Source organism: Rhinolophus ferrumequinum, chromosome 6, assembly GCF_004115265.2.
Source record: "Rhinolophus ferrumequinum isolate MPI-CBG mRhiFer1 chromosome 6, mRhiFer1_v1.p, whole genome shotgun sequence".
NCBI lineage: Eukaryota > Metazoa > Chordata > Mammalia > Chiroptera > Rhinolophidae > Rhinolophus > Rhinolophus ferrumequinum.
The window spans coordinates 85,881,944-85,894,138 of NC_046289.1; the positions used below are offsets into that span (position 1 = coordinate 85,881,944).

The window sequence follows — 12,195 nt, forward strand, 5'->3', positions numbered from 1 at the left end:
AGAAGGAGGAGGTAGCAGACCTTTAGCTAGACTGACACCAGCCCCCAAAGAGGATGTAGATACGTTGGAGCAAAATTGTGGCATACTATTGTAATTAATTGATATATATCCTAATAATATAGTCTTTAAATTAAGATGTTAATTGGAATTTCCATGGCAGCCGATTAGGGAAAAAAACAAAACAAAAACTTTATGAAAGCAAAGAAGCCAGCAAAGATTTAAAATGGTACCCTATAAAATATTGTGTTTTTTTTTTTTTAACACAAGAGAAAATAGTAATGGAGGAACAAAAAAGACATAAGACATGTAGAAAATAAATAGGAAATAGTTGATGTAACTCCTATCTTATCAGTAAGTACATTAACGACAAATGCATTTAACATCCATTCAGAAGGCAGAGATTGGAGAGTGGATTAAAGAAAACAGTCTGAACATAGACTGTCTACAAGAGACACTTTAGATTCAGAGGCACAAATGGTTGAAAGCTAAAGGATGCAAAAAGATATACCAAGCAAAAAGCAATCATAAGACAGCTGAACTTGCTATACCATGCAAAATACACTTTAAAACAAGCAAAACGTTATTAGAGATAAAAAGGGACATTTTATAATGATAAAAGGGCCTAAATATCAGGAGATATAATAATTATAAACATATATGCACTTAACAACAGAGCTCCAAAACACATTTAAAAAAACCAAACAAGAAGAACTGAAGGTAGAAATAGATAATTCAACAATAAAAGTCATCAACTTCAGTAGCCCTCTTTAATAATGTCTTAAACAATTAAGGAAAAGATTGAACCGAAATAAAAGACTTGAAAAACACTATAAACAAACTAGTCCTGACAAACTTCTATGGCACACTCTACCCAACAATAGCAGAATACACAATCTTCTCAAGCACCCATGGAACATTTTCCAGGATAGACCATATGCTATACTGCAGGACAGACTATAAAACAAGACTGAGTAAGTTTAAAAGGATTGAAACCACACAGTCAGTATTTTCGTTAGAGAAGTTTGCAAATGTGGAAATAAGCAACACCCTCCTAAATAACCAATGTATTAAAGAAAAAAATCACAAATGAAATTAGAAACTAACTTGAGATGGATGAAAATGAAAACACAACATGCCCAAACTTATTGAACGCCACCGAAGCAGTGCTTAGAGAGAAATTTATATCTGTAAATGCATATATACTAATAAAACAAGATCTCAAATCAATAACCTAACTTTCCACCTTAAAAAAAATTAGAAAAAGAACACAGTAAATCCCAAACAAGGATAAAGATGGAAATAATAAAGATTAGATGAGAAACAAATGAAATGGAGAATAGAAATACAATAGGGAAAAAAATCAATGAATCAAAAAGTTAGTTATTTGAATAGATCAACAAAATTGCAAACCTTTGGTTAGACTGACCCCATCCCCAAAAGAGAAATACTCAAATTACTAAAATTAGAAAGAGAGGACATCACTACCAACTGTATGGAACTGAAAAAGAATCATATGGGAACACTATGAATAATTATATGCCAACAAATCAAATAATGTAGAAATAATCACTAAAGTATTCAGCGATGGTGGGGCATTAGACCAGAAATTTATTCTTGAATGATTCAGGAAACAATGTTATTTTTACTGTACTTGCAACTTCTGTATATATGAAATTGTTTTTTTAAAAAAAGAGGAAGATCATAATACCATGTCAGACTACTATTCACAGCAAAGCTTATTATGGTAAGAAAGAAAGAATCTCAAAGTTCAAACAATACGGGTTTACTTCTAATCAGAGGCAAAATTCATTAAAGTACGGGTCTCAACAGGTGCACATGCACTCACACATGAATGTCTATATTTGTGATTGCAGATGTAGAGCAGTGTCAGAATCATGCGAGAGGCTAAGATGTGGCTGTTGGAGTGGATGGCTGAAATAAAGTGGAGGTCATTGGAAGTGAGGAAGTCAAGGAACTGAAATGCATGGGCACTGCAAGAGTCATACATGGGACTTTGAGATTGTGTATGATGATGGCAGGATTTAGGCTAGAAATAGACTGTAAATTAGGTTCCGAGTCTTCCTTGTAAGGAAATGACTGAATAGACACCTATGAGATAAGTGTGGGGGCAGAGGGTTTTAACCAAGAAGAGGGTCAAACATATGGTGATGGAAGGAGAACTGATTCTGGGTGGTGAAAACACAATGCAATATAATATAGATAATGTATTATAGAATTGTACATTTGAAACCTATATAATTGTATTAACCAATGTCACCTCAATAAATTTAATAAGAAAAGAGAAAGGAATGAACCTCAAAGAAGTTGGAGAAATAATGAAGTCATAGTAGAGAAGTAGTACCGAGGAAGAACACTGACCCTAGTCTTAGATAGCTCTTAAGACCATGCTTGGCTGGCCTGATTCTGCCATGGATTCAAATTTTTATGGAAGATTTCATAGCCAGAAATCAAAGGAAAATTATATGAAGCTTGGTCTGCAATTGCTGCTCCAGAAAATCATATATGAAAATAGTTTTCTATAATTCTTTCCTGATCTACTTATAAGGGGAAGTAATAGGGAGAAATAATAGAGTAATTGAGCTGACACATATTTATTCTTCCCATTTTTTTGTGCAATGATTTTATTTCAGATTCCTTCAAATGTTAATTCTAATTCATTTGTGATTTTATTTAAATGCAACTACTTAGACAGCTTTAGCATCTGAAGCAGATCACCTGTTATTTTATTCCTTTAATATTACAATACCATATATATTATCTATGTATTTTATACATTATATACTTAAGAACATCAAAATGGTTCTATGAAAATATAGAGTAAACTTCCTGTTTTCATTCTTGATGTTTACTAAGCTTATTTCTCTATCTCTATCCATGCACCAACCCCCACACACTTAGTTTTAAAGTCTTAGCATATTATTAGAAGAGGGATATTTTCCGGGAGTCTCAATTCCACTACACAGTGATTATTATGTCTTAATTGTTTTCAGAGGAATGCCTCATTTAGATTACTTTCTAATACCCCAAGTCATAAAAAGATGATAGATATTTGTATTTTCTACTTATTACTGATACTATTAACTCATAAGAAAAGCTGTTTGCCATTCCTTAGACCATGTAGACTCTTGTTAAATTGTAATCATTTCAAGACGGGCATGTATGGTCACTGCACACACTTTTATTAAGGGGGGAAGAAAATGGTTTGGAATTCAAGTGTTTTCATGGATTAAACAGTGCATAAGAACCTAGCAATTTTAGAGGAAATCCAGCCTCCTTTTGCTTTAATGCACCCAGAAGATTTAAAATCAATACTTAGCATTAACGTTTTAATTGAAAATTAACATTGCCATAATTGGAAATGAGGACCAGCATCCTGATATTTAGGAGAGAGCTATTTGGTTGGGAAGGTCATTACACTGAGCGCAAACATTGGAAGAGGAAAACAAATCATTTGTTTCCTTGAGCAAGGACACATAGTAAACACTTGAATTGGTGGTCAACTATAATTTGCTTCCAGAGTCAGTGACTCTGGCAGCACTACGGTTTGGATTTATAGCACAGCACATGCATAGCAGTGACTTTGAAAGCAAAGTATAAAAGAACTAAGGAAAAAGTTACTAATTCTTAAAGTCCTGCTCCTTATTGCAAGGGCTAAAAGATTTCTAAAAGTAGGTTGTACTCTTTTTCCTACTCCCAGTATGCCCCTTAGCTGCTCTTCCCAAATAATTACTTTTCCAAGAAACCAATGATACTTGAGTCTGGGTCATCAACAATCCTTTATTTTTTGCCTGAAAATTGTAACCTAATATACTCCCAACCTGAACAATGTCGGCAGAGATTTTGCTTCCATTTTGATAAAAAATAAAATTAAAAAATTTGTATTCCGTTTGCTTCCAGTGTCTTATAAAAGTCCAATCACTTCTCCAGATCCCCTAGGATAAACACAAGAAAATACCTCTCCCCAGTAGAATCCTGGGGCCCCAGTACCACACCCTAAGGCACTTCCACCTCTTCCATCTTAGGGAAGATGTAGTTCAGTTCAGATGTAGCTCCTCCGAAGAGTAGAGGAAATTTAGGGGAAGGGGACTTCCATAGGAATCAGCAGACCCACAAATAAGTTTCTCTTCTTTTCCCTTTTCCCTGAAAGTGAAAAACCGCTTACAAGAAGTGCTCACTGTCGCGTTTCTCTATTTGTCCCTGGAGCCCAGAGAGGACCCGGTCAGTGAGGCACCCTTTGCTCTGTCCCACAGACTGTGACTTTCACCCCATTGTCTGTGCAATGTGCAGAACTGGAGCGCAGAGCAGTGGCTTCAGCATCACTCTCCATGCCGGGCGGGGCCAAAGACCCCTTTCTTGCCTGGGTGGAAGGGCTTTTGTGGAAGCAGAGCTTGAAAAGCCCCAGCACTGTCATGGTCAAGATCACCAACACGACTACTGCTATGCTCACAAGTATGAAGACCACGGTGGAGGAGGAGTCCAAAGCGTGGGGCACGACAGAGGAAGACGTGGAATTAAACATGGGAACCACGCTTCCTGGAGAAGTGATGGCGGTCTTTGAGTTGGTTTGAGGGGACATTTGAAGGGAAGACATCGTGCTCTGTGCTCCCCACCAAGGAATCTCGGGAATAGATGTTGCTGAACTGCCTTGTCCAGGGACATTGGGTATTTCTCCTGGCTTGTCATGGACCCTGGGTGACAATGTTCTCTTAGGCACAGGGCTGGCTGCTGTGGCCGGCGGGTGCCTGGTGGCCACCGTGGTCCCCCCAGGGTCCGGCAGTCCTTCTCCATTGGTTACACAAGAACGTCCGTCTTTCCCCAGGATGAAGCCCGCAGCACACTCGCAGGCAAAGCCTTTTAAGTTGTCTAGGCAATCAGGCAGCTCCGCGCATTTACCGGCACGCAGGTACCTCCCGGGGCAGGGACAGAGCACGGCCCCGGAGGGTAGCCCGTCCCAGCGCGCGCCGACCTCGTCCACGATGCAGGTGGCTGTGATGACATGCTGCCCGGGGCAGCGCGCACTCACCTTGGTCCCAGGAGGACTGAAGTCCAGCGCAGCGCTGTACATCTGGAAGGGCGCGCGGTAGCTCAAGTTAGAGGCGGCCCCGGGGCGTGGCGCGGGGCACAAGCGCTCAAACTGGTACTTGCACAAGTAGCCGTTGGCACGCAGGTGGCAGCGCATCTCTTTCCATCCTGCGGGCTCGACTCCCCCGGTGGCCTGGAGTCCCGCGCAACTCCGCACAGTGCAAGAGCGTTGGGGCTCCTGCACCCACTGCAGCGTGTCGCTTTCCGACCCGCCGACGTCGGGGGACAACCAGGAGAAACCCCTCAACGGCTCGTTCTCCAGGGTGCAGTGGGATCGCCTGCGCTCCAGCGCCACCCAAAATATAAGGTCTTTGGAGCCCCCTCCGGGCCCCGGGCCTGCCCGCAGGAGAGCGAGCACTGAGCGGAGCTCGGAGCCCCCGCGCACGGTGCTGAGCGCCCCGCCGCGCAGGTTGCAGGCCTCTTCGGCCGCCCGCCGCTGGATGGTCGCATGGTGCAGGCTGTAGCAGGCCCCCGAGGCCGAACATCCCGCGCGGTCGGCGGTGGGGTGCTCGCTACGGCTCTGCTGGGGCCAGAACGCCTGCCAGAGAAGGCACAGGATGACCGCCGGCCTCATCTTGGAGGCTGCGCTCTCACAGCTGCTTTCAACTAGGATCTGTCCCTCCAGAAGGCACGGAGCTGTCCCTAGAACGAGGTCACCGCCCCCTACAGCTAGTTCTACCCTTACTTCCCCCGCCCCACTCCCGCCCCCAACCGCCAAGAAATCCCAGCAGGGTCCTGGCGGCAAAGAGCTTCCCTTAGGCCGCGACAGGAAGTGTGTCCCGAGCTCTGCCAGGCCCTGTGCAGCCCTGATTTATTCTGGCGTCGGGAACACAGCTGGCGCGGGGGCACCAGAAACGCGGTAGACCACAGGTCAAACCAGCCAGCGTGCTAAGAGCAAGAGAAAAAGAAAGTTGCTACTGGGATGAAGTGGAGCGTGTTCCCCTTTTAGGGAGTTTCAGGACCTCAGATCTCAAAACACTTTGGTGAACACTGGCAGGAAGGACTGGAGAAGAGGAACTTGCTCACAGCCTACGCCCGTCCATTGTGCTTCATCCGGAGCGGTGGAGTTGGCCTCCCAACAATTTGTAGACGGCTCCAGTCTTCATCGGGCTTGCGACCGTGGGGGGCAAAATACCATGTGAAAAACACTAGCAGCTCCCAGGCCAGCAGAGGCAGCGCTATTTAACCCTGTTTCTTCCTTGGCTCTGCTTCTCTAGTCTATAAAGGAGATTCAGTCGTACTAACTGCTAGTCAAAGAATTTACAGAGTTGCTTTTGGGCATCTTAAATAGGAAGTCCTGCTTTTGGGGGTCAGCACTTACCTTCACCGTTTCTTTTTCGCTTCCATTTGTTTCTTTTTGAAATGGCCTATGTTCATTCAGGAAAGGAAATGTATTTCTAGGCAAATGAAAAATAATGGCCATAGATCTCAACTGTTGCTAGGTTCCTAATCACTTGAGTGGTTCATAAGTTCTTTAAGCCTATAGATTATATATAAATGAGTTTGTGGCCTTATCAATGTGTAATTCTATCCTCATACTACTTTAATATCATTTTCTCCTATGGTTAAGTGTCAATATTGGTAGCAGTAAGTTGTAAAAGTCCCCTTAAAGGAACACTAGAATTAAATATCCTTAAGAAGATATTCATTACATTATTCATTGAATAAAATATTCATTACATTATAATATATATTGTATACTGTAAAAAAATACCATACAACAGAAAAGATGAGTGAGTCAATTTCTTCAGAGTTCTAGTAGGTGTTTTGTTTTAATATAAACACTTCAACTCAGTTGGGAGTAGGGAGGAATTAAAGATGAGTGAAGAAAGGAAAGGTTAAACACTGCACTGTCTATGAAAGGATTTTCTGGTTAGCAACTTAGGCAATGTTGCATCATTTTTAGAAATGTATTATCTGTCTACCTTGGCTCACAGTGACCAAATGTTGTAATCAGAAATACACAGAGTTTCAACTGTGTATTTGCGGTTTAAACCGCCCTTCTAGTTTTAAAGATGCATGATACTTTTCAATATCTGTATTCAGAATGAAAGTTGCCATTCCATGAATAATGCATACCACACTTTTAAAGTCACTTTATTGTACTGGACGTGACTGTTCAGATTAATAGGAAGGGTTCAGAATCACATCTGTATGCTCCCACCTCATTTTTACTCACTCTTCTTCTCCTCTTGGAAATTCCATGCATTTTAACAAATGATAGTAAACACCATGAATCATCATCACACCTTCCTTTTGCTGACCGTGGAGTTTTGTACCAGGATTTCTCTCCTATCCTGCTGTTTCCCAATTGAAAAGACATTCATTTGTCCTTCATTTCAGATGTCCAAGAATAACCTTAAACATGACTTTGCATTTAAATTAAGTAACCTGATGTCTTATGAGAAAGAATCACGAAAATGCAGAAATCGAACTGAGTGGATTTTAAAAATACTTAATCACTTGGGCCAGTTCTGTATGCCTTTGCAATCTGATAACTGTGTTTTCATAAATGTGTCCATGTAGCGCCGTGTATTTTAATAAGATACAGATATATTTTTACAAATCTAAGTAGTCACTGGAAATCTGTTAGGTATGTTTAAAATCACTTGGGTTGAGATGAGGTTTCCAGAGTAAGAAAGAATGAATGACCAGAGAGCTTATAGTAAAAGCATGATCTCAGCCCCTGGCATTCTGCCTAGGGAGTGGGATATTAGAAGAGAATATAGTGGCCATCATGACTATATATTACAGTTCTGACCATACTGACAATGATGTGAGAGAAGAGTTAGAAAAAAATTAGCTCAAAGTAAGTCATAGATCATTTTGTGATTAATTACTTTGTATTGATTTACATACCACTAAAATGAGATCAAAGGAACAATGACCATAAGATTCTGGGTGATGGATCCTTTGAGTGGGAGGGAGGAGGAGGAGGGATTGGTGGGGAAGCCAGGAGTCTGATGTACTCCTAGCTTTTGCTTTGGATTGTGGCTTTATGGTGATCATTCCTCTATGAAAAATAAATAATTAAGTAATTTAAAAATGAATAAAAGTGGCCATATCTGAACAAATGATGAGAGAATGACATGAACCAAAATGTATAATTACTCTGATTCTGAGCAGCTGAGTTCCACAATGTAAAGTAAAAATAAAATCAAGATGTAAGTTAGATTTTCAAACAATATTGTGGATATATTTTCCTTTAATCCCCATATTCATTTGCAGGTAAAGCATTTCTAAATTTAAGCCAATTATTAATCTGGAAAAGCACAATAAATAAAATAGTCCCCTATGTTTGTAGACTTTTCACACAATCTGTATACTACTGGTAGGAATTCTGTATGATATATATTTGTTCGATCATTTATACAAGGCCATCCAAGGAACATATAAGGAGGTATATGAAAGAATATATGAGGAACATATTTAGTCCAACATTTTCAATTTGCTTATTAATTCAAAGTATCAGAAACAAAGATGGAGAAATACAAAATTTCACTAATCATATCCATGTGATCTCATAAATTTTTAAAGTTGTTGATCCTCCCTGAATAATTTCTATCAGTGTTGAAAGAAAACAACATCTGGATCTTCACATATTTCTGACTTCACTTAAGATATATAAAAAGAGTTTAGAAGAAATTGAAAAGGAGACATTCTCCACATTCCATTAGGAGAGTATGGTATTCAGAAGCTAACCTATAGAATTGTGCAGATTCTTAGCCTTTTACAACTGTGTAGGACCTTAACAAAAATGATCAACGATCAATATTTTTATAATTTTAACTGAGAAAATTTAAAATTCCATGTCTCAAGTGTGCATGAAGTGCTAAGTGAATGATAAAAAATCTGGTAATTTTATTTGCTGAAAACACAACTCCTAACCGTTATTATGTGCATGTCCTCATGAGGATATATGGTTTGACTCTTAACCCAACAGATCATAGGGGGTCATAACCTAACAAATTTATATACATCTGATAGATAAAACATTTCTTTTAGGTGGCATGTATTTAAGATATATGCCTACATACAGTCAGTCATTTCAGAATGTATGTCACAATAATAGGTACTCGTTTGGTTTAGTGAACGACATGACTAACAAGAAACAAGAAACTTCAAAACACATTAAACTTTCAGCTTCATCAATCAAACTGCTCTCTAAACAGAGGAAGTGCGGGCCATATTCCATGTACACTGGAGGCAATATAAAATATTACTCCTTTGTGACCATTACAGAATTACTATACTTCTCCACTGTCAAGTGTATAATCAAGAAATAATAGAGGAATGACTCATGCAGACAAAAGGCTTATTATAAACCAAATGCCTAACAAGTTCTAAAGTATAAATGTTTATCCTATTACTCAGATATTTTTTTCAAAATTGCCTACAGAGCCAGTTTATGAGCCACACTTGAAAATCAGTCTTATTACTTAAAGTCACACACTCACCCCCTCACCTAGCCTGTTTTTTTTTTTTTCTGACAGATGACAATGAAAGTTAAATTTGTAGGGTTAGTTATTATCATCCAGCAAGCGAAGTACAGCTGTATGGGGAGTGGTGGGTGGGTACAGACCTCCTTTGTTAAATTTGGCATCTATCTAATCTATGGTATCAGGTGCACAGATCTTGGAGTCCTCAGGGCCTAGTCCCGGGTCCTCTTCTCTTTCCCCTGGATAGTCTTTCTTTCATGACCTCATCTCATATCATCCTATGGTTTTGGACATCATCTTTATGCCAGTGATGCCTAAACTTATACCCATACTTTATTCTTCTTGAGCTCTAAATTCATATATCCACCAACTACTTAAAATTTCCACTTTGATGTCTCATAGGTACTTCAAATTCTCATTTCCTAAATAGAATTTTGATTCTTTCCTCCTGAGCCAGCTTGTCATCTTGCCTTCATCATTTTAGTAAATGGCACATTTATCCCCCAAGACATACTTCCAGCTCCCTCACCTGTTATACTGGTCAGAATTTTTCAGTTGTAATTGACAGAAATCTAACTCAAGCTCGCTAAGTGCGAAAGGGAATTATATGATTCATGTAACTGGGGAAAAATCCTGGAGTAGTTCCAGTAGTCAAATGGAGTACTGCCAAAACCACCATAGCCAGCAGATTCTATCACACCAGGATCTGTCTCAATCTCCCTCCCTTTGTCCTTTCTCTGCACGGCTGCATCCTCTGCTGCTTCCTTTGGCCTTTCTCCAAATGACCTTGAACAAGACCACTGGCAATTCTCATGTCGTACCCTTATAACACTCTACTAAAGAAGGAGAATCTTGGGGCGGTCAGGTGGCTCAGCTGGTTAGAGCACGAGCTCTCAACAGCAAGGTTGCTGGTTCAATTCCCATCATGGGATGGTGGGTTGTGCCCCCTGCTACTAAAGATTGAAAACGGCAACTGGACTTGGAGCTGAGCTGCGCCCTCCACAACTAGATTGAAGGACAACGTCTTGGAGCTGATGGGCTCTGGAGAAACACACTGTTCCCCAATATTCCCCAATAAAATTTATGGAAAAAAAAAAAAAGGAGCGTCTTCTCCTTTAGCTCCATTAGGAAAATCCCAAGAAAGGATTGTTATTGATCCAGCTTCAGTAATTTGCCAGTCATTGGCTCAATCACTGTAGCCAGAAAGATAGCACTGATTATTGACGTTTTCCAGGGGAAAGAGTCTGTACCAGAAGTATATATAAAAAATATTCAATTCTCAGTCTGCAGTATAATTTGAATAGAACCAGTGTTATGTCTCCATTTCGATATCCTACTTAGCCCTATCATGTCTTCTCACTGGTTTGCCTGCATCATTCTAGACCTCATGGAATTCATTCTTCACAGAGTCATCCGGATGATCTTAAAGAATGTTAGTCTGATTATGTCTTTCTTGTGTGCAAATCCCTTTAATGACTTTCCATTGGTCCTAAAATAAAGCTCAAATTCCTTACTGAGACCTACAAGGTGCTGGCTCCTATGCCCCTTTCCAGCTTTAGCTGGTCCCTCTGGCCTCGGTTCCATTGCCAGCACCTTAGTGAGATCTTTCCAGGTAAACCAGTCTCTATTACCCCACCAAAGCAACCCTCTATCCTCAGTCTCTTTCTATGACATCAACCTAGTTTGTTTTCTTCATAGCTATTATTAATTTCTGAAATTACCTTCCTCATTTGATTGTTTTTGCCTGTCTTACTCTTAAGTTCCATAAAAAGGTAGTCTTTATTACAAATGAGCGTATAAATGAATCTTCCATCGTCTTCCCTTGTTCATTATGCTCCAGCAACACTGGCTGTTCTCTGTTCCTCAAAAACACCTACAGAATTCTTACGTGATTTTTTACCTAAATCATTCTTCTCTATGTGTTAAATTTTTTAAATTACATTTGAAAAAAAAATGTGAAACATAATATACATATGGAAAAGTGCCTAAAACATTTATGTACAGTTTTCCAAAGAACCATGAAACCACCATCCCATCAAGAAACAGAATAGGGCTAGCTTATGGTTACAACTTCCTCCACTCTGCTCAACCCCAATGTCTCTTGCAGTTCCCGGGGATGAGGGGAGGTAGGCTTACTTCTGGTTTGCCTTGATACTGAGTATATAGCTTAGCTGATTAGTAGGAGGGTACCCTTGGGTGAGGTTGGGTTTATCAAAACAGAAGTTCAAGATCACCAGGGTTGGTGGCAAATGTCCAAGGGCAAATGTACCCTCAGTGCTCACATTAGGTTTCTGTGTTTTCTTCCCCCTGAGATTTCAGAGTGGCTGTGTGTTATGTTAATAATTGAACACATGGAATTTTCTAGCTTTCTGTCAAGAATCAGATCATTATTCCATGCAGCCAGCAGTTCTAGGCCCATTGACTATTGTATCTCCCAATAAATTGATCTGAAGTACTACTTCCAGAACTGTTAAATTGTTATAACAAAGTGAGTAGCATTTTTTTTTAGATTTTGGGACAGTTTACTGTGGTGCCTGATCAGCGCTAGTTTCACACTATGATCTGGTCTCGAAGGAATTGTATTTGATCATCAGGGCATGCCTGAAGTCTGAAAAGTGTGCTTGCAGAATTTCCACTTCACATGGCTGGAAAA

At 40.1% G+C, this 12,195-nt stretch overlaps 1 protein-coding gene across 1 annotated transcript; it reads right to left on the reverse strand.

Annotated features, from left to right (window-relative positions):
• Positions 1-3,778: 3,778 nt before the first annotated feature.
• On the reverse strand, positions 3,779-5,773 carry CLEC14A (C-type lectin domain containing 14A). Its single transcript, XM_033109689.1, has one exon. The coding sequence runs from the start codon at positions 5,675-5,677 to the stop codon at positions 4,241-4,243; it is 1,437 nt and encodes a 478-aa protein (XP_032965580.1). The 5' UTR covers positions 5,678-5,773; the 3' UTR covers positions 3,779-4,240.
• Between the last annotated feature and the right edge of the window lie 6,422 nt (positions 5,774-12,195).